Source organism: Sciurus vulgaris (assembly GCF_902686455.1).
Source record: "Sciurus vulgaris genome assembly, chromosome: 2".
Lineage (NCBI taxonomy): Eukaryota > Metazoa > Chordata > Mammalia > Rodentia > Sciuridae > Sciurus > Sciurus vulgaris.
In genome coordinates this window covers 133,188,219-133,200,325 of record NC_136462.1, presented here as the reverse complement: position 1 = coordinate 133,200,325, position 12,107 = coordinate 133,188,219, and the positions used below count along the sequence as shown (strand labels likewise).

The 12,107-nt window shown below is 38.3% G+C and overlaps 2 protein-coding genes across 2 annotated transcripts in view; both read left to right on the top strand.

The window, feature by feature from the left end:
* Positions 1–12,107, top strand: part of ENTREP2 (endosomal transmembrane epsin interactor 2) — a 490,869-nt gene that overhangs the window by 332,616 nt on the left and 146,146 nt on the right.
* On the top strand, positions 9,390–11,416 carry NSMCE3 (NSE3 homolog, SMC5-SMC6 complex component). The gene has a single exon (XM_079122283.1). The coding sequence runs from the start codon at positions 9,491–9,493 to the stop codon at positions 10,376–10,378; it is 888 nt and encodes a 295-aa protein (XP_078978409.1). The 5' UTR covers positions 9,390–9,490; the 3' UTR covers positions 10,379–11,416.

The window sequence follows — 12,107 nt, the reverse complement described above, 5'->3', positions numbered from 1 at the left end:
ATTTTCACTTATGCTTTTGGTCTTGAATTTGAGAAACCCTTGCTCAACCCAAGGTCATGAAAATGTACTCCTGCATTTTGTTCTAAGAGTTATAGTGTTAGTTCTCACATTCAGGCCTAAGATTCACATTGCATTGATTTTGTGTATGGTATCAATTTGGGGTCCAAAATCATTTTTCATCCCGGTACCAGGCTATCCAGTAATCCCAGTATCATTTGTTGTTATCCTATTGAGTTGTTGTAACCTCTCTTCTGAAAATTGGTTGTAGTTATTACTGGACTATCAGTTCTATTATATGTCTCTGTATTAGTTTGCTAAGGCTACCATTGGAGAATACCACATATTGGGTGGCTTACACAACAGAAATCTTTCTCATGGTTCTGGAGGCCACAAATCCAAGATCAAGTTTTGGTCTCTACTGCAGTTTCTCTCCTTAGTTTTCAACATAGACAGCTTCTCACTGTCCTCATGTGACTTTTTCTCTATGCAAGCACATAACTGATGCCTCTTCCTCTTTTAAGGACACTAGTCCTATTGGATTAGGGGCCCATTCCAAAGGCCTCATTTTAATCTAATGTATTATAAGATGCTATCTCCAAATATAGTTACAACCTGAGGTAGTAGGAATTGGGACTTAAACATGTGCCCACTGGAGAAGACATAGTTCATGTCATAATATGTGCCAGTGCTATACTGCCTTGATTACATTAGTGTTATAGTAAGTTTTGAAATCAGGAACGTGAATCCTCAAAGCTTGTTCTTTCTCAGAATTATTTTGGTTATTCTGAATTCCTTGCATTTCCAATATGAATTTTAGAATTAGCCTATCAATTTCAGAAAAAAATTCAACTTTTTGTTGACAAGGTTTTGATAGGGATTGCCAAATATATAGATTAATTTGGGTAGTATCAGCATTTTAATAATATTAAGTCCTCTGAACACAGATGATTTCCATTTTTTTAGATCTTCTTTAATTTCATTATTTTGTTCTTTCCATAGTATAAGTCTTTCACTTATTTTAAAAACTATTCCTGTTTTATCATTTTAATGCTATTGTGTGTGGAGCTGTTTTCTTAATTTCATTTTCAGATTGTTCATTGTGAGTGCATAAAAAAAATTATAAATGTATTTTGTATCCTACAACCTTGTTGAACTTATTATTTTAATATTGTTTAGGGAATTTCTTGGGATTTTCCATATGCAAGATTATGTCATCTATGAACAGACAAGTTTTAGTTCCTCCTCCCTAATCTGGATGACTTTTATTTTCTTGCCTACTTTCCCTGGCTGGAACTTCCAATACAATGTTGTATAAAAGAGGTGAGAGTGGGCATCTTTTTCTTGTTTCTTATCTTAGCTTAAGAACATTCAGGTTCACCCTTAAGTATGATGTTAGCTATAGGTTTTTCATAGATGGCCTTAGTTACACTGAATAAGTTTCCATCCAGTTTACTATGTTTATAGCATGAAAGCCTATTTGATTTTGTCAAATGCTTTTATTGCATCCATTGAAACTACCGTGAGGTTCTTCTCTTTATTCCTCTTAATATAGCATATTATATTAATTGATATTTCTAATACTAAATCAACCTTGTATGTCAGGAGTAAATCACATGTGGTCATGGTGTATAAGGTTTTAATATATTACAAGAATTTGTTTACTATTATTTTAATAGCAATTTTTTTACATTTATGTTTTTGAGGGTCTGTGGTATTCTATGCTTGTGATATCTTTGACTTTGGTACTAAGATAATGCTGGATTCATAGAAGTTAGGAATTGGTCCCTCCAATTTTTCTACAAAAAAAGGGACAGGATTAAACTTAATTCTTTAAATGTTTGGTAGAATTCACTTTGAAGCCATCTGGACGAGTACTTTGTGGGAAATTGTGAAATTACTAATTCAATCTGTTTTAAAGTTACTAGTTCAATCTGTTTCATAGTTGTAGATCTATTCACATTGTATTTTAAAACACACAGCATTCATCTTGTCTTTCTAGTAACTTCTCCATACTTCTAATTTATCTTATTTTTGACATAATTGTCCACTGCTCATAACATTCCCTTATGTTTCTCTTAAGTTATGTAGTGATGTCCCTTCTTTCTGGCTTTATTATTTGTGTGTTCTCTCTTTCTTGGTCAGCAGAACCAAAAGTTGTCAATGTCACTGCTTCTCCTTCAAGTTCTTGGGCTATTTTATGAGTTATAATTTTTCTTATTCACCTGTGCAAGGTTTTGTACTCCTTCCTTTGCTCTACAGGTCATGGTGTTGAGAGTCACTGGAAAAGTATTACATTGACAAGTGCTGAGAAGCCCAGCAGTTTCCGAAAATTTTGTTTTTATGGGCTACAGTGAATCAAAGGGCACACTATTTACATGTCTGCAACTATCAGGAAGTGGTCTCTTGGAGCCTGGGACACATAGAGGGAACATCGCTGCCTCTTCCAACCTGAAAGCCCAGCAGTTTTTGACTTGCTAGTGAAGCTGCTCCTCAGGGCAATTGGTCAACAGCCTGGGACTCATAAAAGAGAGAACAGCCTCAGAAAAGATCCTTAGGAGAGAGACACAGACTTCTACCAGCCCAGACCTCACAAGGTACCAGGCAATCCTGGCTCTTCCCAGGCCTTGGGACAGGGCTTGCTGCCTTCTCATCAAGCACCTGAGTTCTCACTTGTTGCACCTCAGGGGAAAGCCCTGTCCTAGCCCTCCTCTGCAGATCTTGGAGATCCATGATCTCTGATTACACTCCAGCCATGAAGGCATGCTTGCTCTGATTGTTAGTCCAAAGGAGAGAGTCCGGAAGGGGACAGGATCCAAGACAGGGACCTGTGTAAATTCATTATATCCCAGGATTCCTGAAATCACATATATTTCTCTGTTTATGATTACTGTATCACTCAGGACCACCAGTTATGCATACATTGGATCTTCTTGTCTGCCTTAAATATTTTTATTATCCTTCAATTGTCACATTTATTCATATTTATGAGGTACAATGTAATATTTTGATTCATGTCCTGAATGTTTCTTTTTCTCTAATTCTTTTCATATACTTTTGCTTTCCATTTTAGTGTGTTCAGTTTTCTTAATATCTATTTGCATTGACCCCTTCTGGATATTAGCTTTGCTCATTATCCTCAGTGCCTTTGCCTCATGGGTATACTTCTGCCTTAGGCTAACACATAGACTAAAATAATGAAGTTTCTGTCATCTTGTATGACCAGTGGAAAAATGCTTTGAGTTAAATTTGGAGAATATAGATACCCTGGGGTAGCAGATGCCTTAAAATACAGTCATTCACTGTGTAACAATGTTTCATTCAATGATGGACTACATACATGACAGTGGTCCCCTAAGATTACATTGTCTAGTGACATCAGAGCCATCTTAATTTGTGTAAATACACTCTATGATGTCTGCCCACTGAGGAAATCACCTAACAATGCATTCCTCAGAACATATCTAACTAATCCATCTACGACTACATATTCCAAACTATGTACGAGTACATATTCTAAACTACTTTCCTCAGAGGTAAATCACCACCTTACCCCATATCTACATTCTACATTGAAAACCACAGTCCCTCATAGTTTATCTCTTCCTCTGTACTGCCTGTTGCTAAATTTATAAGCATATTCTTCAATCACAGAATACTGTGAAAAAAACATTAAAACAATATCAAGTTGTATTCAGTTCATTCAATTGAATGATGACATTCAAAAATCCTTTTTGGTGATATTAACCTTTTCAAGCTTTATTCCTGTCCTGTGAAACAAAGTGTCATTTCCTGGTATTCCTTTCTCCTTGCATATGGACTTGGCTACTGACTTAGCTAGAATTTGTTCAGTTCCAAATAACAGGAACCAACTCAAAGGAGATTACACAAAAGGAGATGCTCCAGTAACTCATTATCTCCAACAGTCTAACCTTCAACTCAGGATCCAGGGAATCAGGTGGCAGCATTAGAACTATGTTTTAGTCATCTTTTTTTGCTGCTGTCACAAAAGATGTGACAAGAAAAATTTTAGAGGAAGAAAAGTTTATTTGGGGGCTCATGGTTTCAGGGGTCTTAGTCCAAAACAGCCAACCTGATTGCCCTGGGCCCGAGGTGTGGCAGAACCCCATGGCAAAAGATTGGTAGAGGAAAGCAGCTGGGGACATAGTACTAGGAAGCAGAGAAGAAAGACCTTTGCTCAACAAAGACAAAATATAAACCCCAAAGGCATGTCTACAGTGACTCAACCTCCTCCAGCCACACCCTACGTACTCACAGTTACCACCCAATTAATTCCTATCAGTGTATTAATGCACTGATTAGGTTAAAGTGTTCATTACCCAATCATTTCACCTCTAAACTTTCTTGCATTATCTCATACAAGCTCTTTGGAAACACCTCATATCTAAACCAGAAGAAAGAAACTATTTCTCCATCTATTAGAGCTCTTCACCACAAGCTGGATCATCCCCAAACAACAGCACAAATGGCTAGGCTTTTGTTACCCTTCAGCTTGTTAGTCCAGAAGAGAGAGAACCTCTATGAGCCCCCCAGAGGGAGGCAGATGGGCATTCCCAGTCAGATACAAGGTGGAAAGAGGTCAGTTCCTAAAGGGAAGAGATGCAGAACAGGGAGGGATGAGGACCAAGAAAACAAAAGGAATCTTATTGGCCACTACTGAGACTTTGCATAGACCTTAATGATTTTCATAAAGGCTCTGGGTAGCTGAATGATTTGTATTTCTTAAAAAGAGTCAAAGAAAAAGGTTTGGACCAAATGGCCGCAATATTTGGAAAGCACTATCTCATCAAGGCCTACCTCTCCCTCTTCTGCCAATCAAGGAAAGCTTTGCTGCTGTTTAATCAAAGTGTTTACTTAAGAGGGAGAAAATATTATTATGTAGGCTACCATGTGATCTAAGTGGAGTATCTTGTTAGGAATAGGTGGACCCTTTTGTTACAGTGAGTGATCAGAGTGAGTGGACGCAAGAAATTTTATTTCATCCATTAAAAATTTGGACTGCTTTCCCTGTTATCTACCCAAATAGTGTTTGCCACTGAAGTCCTTTACAGACATGCTGTGCATTGTCCTGTTTTTGTCCACTGGAAAAGGTGGGAAACTGCTCACATAGCTAGCTGCATGCTTTGATCACTGCCTTTCTTCCCCAAAATGTCCTCACCTGCTTTCAGCACTGTGTTGCTATCAGAAAATTTAAAATGTTGCTCTGGAGCTACAAGAAATACCAATGAATGAAGAGGAGAATCCAGTAGATAATAAAGATGATTAGAAATTCTAGGGAAGCATTTGCTACCAAGGAGATGAAATTAAGCATTTAATTACTTAGAGACATTTAAACAGCAATTGGTCACAGGCATTTCCTTGCTCATTTTTGAAATCTTAGCTAGCTTAGATTTTGCCTCCAAGAATTTCAATTTTTTTTTTTCCTTTGGGGTCTGTCAATAAAAACAAGGAGGCTATTAACATAAAGTATTTGAAAATTTCTTTTCTTTAAAACCACTTGTCTTTGTTACTTTGCTCCTGGTACAAAAAATTACAAATTCCATATTCCAAATTGCATTGAATTTATTGAAAATTTGAATTGCATAACTGCTATGGCATTATGTCATTATGAAGTTAAACTTCAGTAATGATATAATTTTCTTTCCCAAGCAAAGAAACAAAATTGAATTTTATTTTTAAAAGTAAATGACTCTAATATTACCTTGACATATAGCTCCAGAACTTCCCCTGATTTTTATATGTACATGTGTTTCTCTGCAGTGAACATCTTTTTACTAAGGGGTAGCAGAATATGCCTCCCAAAATATGCCACTTTGGCATAAAGATTACTTTGCGCTAAAGACACTTGAAAAACAGCAGATGCACGAAGGGCATTCTAGTCTCCTCTTTTTTTCCTGGGAACAGGAGATTAAAAACTACCATGTGTAAGATGCCTTTCCAGTACCAGGAGAAAAGAAACATTACTCCATGGGGCGTCTTAGCCAAGAGAATTTTGTACAAACAGCCTTGTTAAAATAATTATCCTCCCTTAGATTCCCCATATAATTTACTTACTTTTCCATAATTACTTCCCTTTGTTCAAATGTAAAAGCATTTAGGTTTTTCTACTTCTGTATATCCATTTCCTTATGAGAGCTCCAATGACATGTAATACTTAAATGTGTGTGCTTTTCTCCTATTAATCTGTCTCATGTCAATTTAATTGTTTTGCCTCCCTATACCAAATACAACTTTGTGTAGCACTCATATTTTCCTTAACATAAAAGTCCCTAGGAAGGAAAAAAAAAAATTATCAACTATCTGCCAGGTGTTAGGTATTTGACAAACCTATTTCAATCGCCTGAAGCCAGGATTAGTGGTCTCATTTTATTGATTTGGAAACCAAAACTTGGGGTGTTGGTAGCTTTCCCAGTGTCAAACCATTCTCTAATCTAGAGCCATTTGATTCCATAGCTTTTACTTTTTCAAAAACACCACTGTCTAGGTTCTCTGTGCCTGTTTCTCCACTTGTGAGAAGAGAAATTTAATAAACACACATGCCTCGTTGAGTTGTTTGGGGGACTAAATTAAGCAGAACCTGAAGACCACTTGGAAATAAGATCTAACCCAGTTAACTTTGTAAAACCATTAGCCATTGTGATTTATACACACCATTATTAGTGTTATTGCCACCCCCATTTCTACCCAAACATGCATGGCTTCCGGTGTTAATCTGAAGTGGAATGTGGGTTTGAGTGACCCTTGCAGTATCTGAACTTCATTCTAATGCTATTCACCTCTGTAAAATCATTAGTTGTTGTTATTTGTAGTTATTGTCATTAGTGTTAATATTGCCACAATTTCTACCTAAAACATCCATGTCTCCCAGAGTGACATGGAATGTGGGCTTAGGTGTCTTCCCCATACAGTAATAAACCTCATTTTATCATTTATGCCTGTATTTTCTCAGCCTCACTCTTCTGGACAGTAGACAGGGTTTTCAGACTTCAAACTGTTACCTTTTCTCATCTATTTTGAGTAATGGCAATCTGCTATCTGAGCTGGGGTGCCACTGACAGACACTTCTGATTTACACACAGTCATAGGGTAACCTAGCCAATAGAGCTACTTAATAGTTTAGGTGAATACCTTAACAAGAAATAGCATTGACAGTCTGTAAAAAATAAAAAAAATAAAAAATAATGAATAAAGGAATATAAACCAAATCATGCAACTCTGCTGTTTAAAATGTTGTCTATATAGTATACCCTAAACCTCTTGCCTGAAAAATAAAAAAGAAATAGCATTGAAATACCAGACTAATTATTGACAACAGCTTTCATGTTATTTTTTAATTTCTCCCTTATCTCTTGGTTGCTGAAATTATTTGACTCAAGGTACAACTAGTCCTTCTGGAAGTAGCTTTTGCAGTATTAGATTGCAAGAGCCTTCTTTGACTTAAGTACAAATTGTAATTTTCAAGGACACTGAAGCAGATTAATTCTTACTGTAAAATAAAATGAATGCTATGATGATAATTCTTATTTGTAGGCCTCTGACTTAGTCTGTTTCATGTTGCTATAAAAGAGTGCTGCAGACTGAAAAATTTAGAAACAATGAAATCTTATTTGGCTCATGGGTCAAGAGGCTGGGAAGTTCAAGGTTGTAGGGCTACATCTAGTGAGGGCTTCTTGCCTTGTCATAACATGGTGGAAGGCATCACATGACTGACAGAATACACTTGGAAGACAGCTGAACTTGCTTTAATAACAGACCTGCTCTGGAGATAACTAACCCATTCCAAAGATGACACTAATGCAGTCACGAGGGCAGAGTCTTCATGATCTAATCACTTCTTATCAGGCCTGACTTCCCAACACTGTTACACTGGGGATTAAGTTTCCAACACTTGAACTTTGGGAGACACATTCAAATGACAGCAGCCCCTGTCATTAAGATTGATGTTTGAGAATATATTGTTGCATCTTGTGAGGAAGTTATTACTCATAGCTTACTAGATTTTAGCATGATTGCATCATAACATGGAAGATGATTTCACATTTACTATTGCAGTTCCAGTGCCATTATCAGACTGCCTTTTGATATTGAATTAGAAAAATTTTATGCTACTTCCATTTAATGCAATTTTAATAAGGTTGTGTTTTGATGTTATTATTCAAATAATGTGTTCTGAATTGCTTTCCTGTGAATATATTTGCATTAAAGAGGAAATCAATTTGATTTAGTTCTTTGAACAGTTTACCCATATTCTGGGTAGCTTTAAAAAGACAGAAATTCAGTTTCTTCTTTGCAAGTCAGAAAATAGAGAAGCACATTTACTAAGATCAGAAGTAACAGCAGCATATTGCTGATGGTTCCAGTTAATGAAATGACTCATTTTGGCTATTAGAATTGCACAATTTAAAATACACATACAAACCGCACACATCACGAATTATAAGGGATGATACCTCTGTTGTTTTTTTCTTTCCTTTTTGGGTCCTAAGGCTAATATATTAAGAATTAAGAAATTTAGGAACTCCACATTATTACAATTCTTCAACATCGATGCCCCAAATTAAATGGTAATCTCTTGAGAGAGCACATTTCTCTGCTTGTTACATTTCACTTGGCCATTTTTGCTAAAATTGTGGTTGTGGGTCCAAGGCAGTTTCATGAACATTTTTTTTTTTTTCTTTTTTAAGATATACTCAATTAACCAAGTTAGTTATTGGCACATGGCTCCTCCTGCTTTGTGTGGATGGGCCTCTCCTGGCTGTCTAAGTTTAACACGTAAAATATAAATTCGGAAATTGAGGGAAGAAGTCTTGCTCTTGAGGAAAGTGTGCCTTACAGACCCCAAAGGAAGGTAGAGAAAGTAATTCTAATGGTCAGGAAGGTGTGAATTTGAGCGAAGAAAGGCAGAAAAACTACGAGTCCTTTGGGTCTTTTATGTGTGCATTTTGGTGTATGAATAAATACTTTTACTTTTACCTTCCAGTCTTGCCTTCCTCTTCACCTTATTTACCCTTTGAGTTCCCTCCGTTTACAAACACACCCGATTTTGAAGTTCAGTACGACCTATAAAACATACCTAAGCATGTGTGGCCTAGAAGTTAGTCGCACACTTGCTCTGGGAGTTTGGGTTCTTGCTTTCTATTTGTAAGATTTAAAAAAAAAAAAAAAAACAGCACACAATCATCACCGAAGTCGCAGCTCTGACCCAGGGGGAATGCAGACACCTCCCCTCTCCGCATGCGCAGTAGCGGCACAGACACCCTCTAAGCCCCATTCTCGCGTACACACCGCGCCCCCTCCGTGATGCAACGCGCAGGCTCCGCCGACGCAGCGCGCGCCTTCTGTGGCCTCGCCCAGGGCCGCGCAGGCGCGCCTCGTTCAGACCCCACAATTCCTGCCGCTTCCGCCGGTTACGGCGAGCGTTCCTCCGCCCGCTGGAGTCTGCGCTGGCGTTCGGCTCCCGTTGCCTGGTGACATGTTGCAAAAGCCGAGGAGTCGGGGTCGCTTTAGTTCCCAGGCGGAGAAAGACAGAGATTCGGGCCGCGGCGGAGACATCCGGGCCCAGAGGGGCGGCGTCTCGGAGGAGACCCCGAGCACGTCCCGCGGCCCGGCGGGCTCTCAAGAGACCCAAGGCACTTCCTCGCAGGGCGCACGCCGGTCCCAGGCCGCCCCGGCTGTGGGGCCTCGGACCCAGAAGCAACTGGAGCTGAAAGTGGCGGAGCTGGTGCAGTTCTTGCTGATTAAGGACCAGAAGAAGATTCCAATCAAGCGGACCGACATACTGAAGCATGTCATCGGAGACTACAAGGACATCTTCCCGGACCTCCTCAAACTGGCTGCCGAGCGCCTCCAATACGTCTTCGGGTACAAGCTAGTGGAACTTGAACCGAAAAGTAACACCTACATCCTGATCAACACCCTGGAACCCGTGGAGGAGGATGCCGAGGTGAGAGGCGATCAGGGCACTCCCACCACAGGCCTACTGATGATTGTTTTAGGGCTCATCTTTATGAAGGGCAACACTATCAAGGAGACCGAAGTCTGGGACTTTCTGCGTCGGTTGGGGGTGTACCCCACCAAGAAGCATTTAATCTTTGGGGATCCAAAGAAACTCATTACCGAGGACTTTGTGCGACAGCGTTACCTGGAGTACCGCCGGATACCCCACACTGATCCCGTAGACTACGAATTCCAGTGGGGCCCACGAACCAACCTGGAAACCAGCAAGATGAAAGTTCTTAAGTTTGTGGCCAAAGTCCATAATCAAGACCCCAAGGACTGGCCAGCGCAGTACTGTGAGGCCTTGGCAGACGAGGAGAATAGGGCCAGACCTGAGCCTAGTGGTCCAACCCCATCCTCTTGAAATCAGGGATGGATTCAGAGGGACTCCTGGGACAAGGGTTTGTGACTCAAAGGCACGATGCTGAAAGAATAAGGGAAGGGGATTTGGAAGGAGGATTTTCTGCAACGCTTGAATGTGTGTAGCTTTAGGATGTGTTGCAAAGGTTTGTTCTTTTAAGTGTCGGCATGGTTCCCAATTTTCATTTAAAACAGGAGCATTTTTGTTTTTTTTAATGTCATTCTTTTGGTGTGAAAAGTTTGCTAACTTTATAAAACTATTGGGAAACTATGTTTTGAAACAGATATTTAAGAAGAAAGAACACAAGTAAATTGTTTGGATGCCAAAAAAAAAAAAAAAAAAGTAATTATTACTTGGTCTCTGAACTATCCGAGTTTGTAAGGAAAAAATAAAAGTCTTTGTAAAATTAAAAACAAAGATGTAATTGCCTATATCCTTATTTAACAGTGTTTTATTTTTATATATTTCCTACATATATAAGCATTATGCATGTTTCCATGCAATGTACATAATGTATTCTCTGTGAATAACAATTTTTATATTCTTAATTATTACTCAGCTCTGTTGCTGACCTCTTGATTTCATTGTTTTCTTTTTTGCTGCCATCATTGTTTTAATAAATACTGTGTTTTTGAGCAGTTAACCATTATGCATTTTTAAAATTCTATAACTTAAGGAAATTTCATAACTCAAAACCAGCATCTTAAGTTTTCGCTACATATTATTGAGGTAAATAGTGTTCTATAGAAGTTGTTTCTTGTGTGTATTTTGGATTGTGATGAAAAATAATTTAACACTGGGTCCCCCAAAAGTTCATAAAACAGTGGCATAGTGATTAACTGTGCCCTCTTTGGGAATCAGGTTGCTTGGGAACACCACTGTGAACTTAGGTGGGTTCTTCAGTTTGTATAAAGAAGTTTCTTAACTTAAAAACAATGGGCTTCTCATTTGTATGTTCTGTATGCCAGTGTGATTAGGTAAGGAAGTTCACATAAAGTTTCAGGCAAAGTTCCTAGTATGAAGGAATATAGTTGTTATATATATATATATATATATATATATATTCTCCTGGGCCTGGAACTGCTACTACTGACTCAGAAGTTATAGTTGTATTCTTCTCCTCTGATTCTATTGAATGGTTTCATGGCAAAGCATATCCTGGTATATGGTGAATTCAGCTCATATAGAACAGTAAGAGCAGAAAAATTAGACATAAGATCTCTGCTGGGCTTTGAGAAAGCATTGCAGTCATGGTACAATAAAGTGATGGATCTTGAGGTAATCTGACAAACTGAGTATGAATGATGGCTCCTGCTAACTTGTTAGCATTGTGATTCAGGGTCAGGGTTTAAGCTCTCAATCTCAATTTCTTTATCTGTAAAATGGGAAAAATAATTATACTGTAGTTACATCAGTTAAATGAGCCAAAAGAAAAGAGTTTATAGTCTCATATTTCTCCATAACAGCTAGCTAGCCAAATGCTGTTTATATACAAAGATTCAACACATTTTATTCAATGAGTGAATAAGTATAATTGTTCTGAGGAAAGTCTCTGCAGATTAACCATTAAATGAAGTAAATGCTTTCCCTCAGGAAAACAAACAAAAGTAGGTGAATTTCATTGGCTCTGACAAATGTCATCTATAAGAATTCATGGTGGATATGAGATAGGTTTGGAGGAATCTGAGAGATTACTGGGTTCTATTTCATTGTGTAGAAATGAGATTTGCAT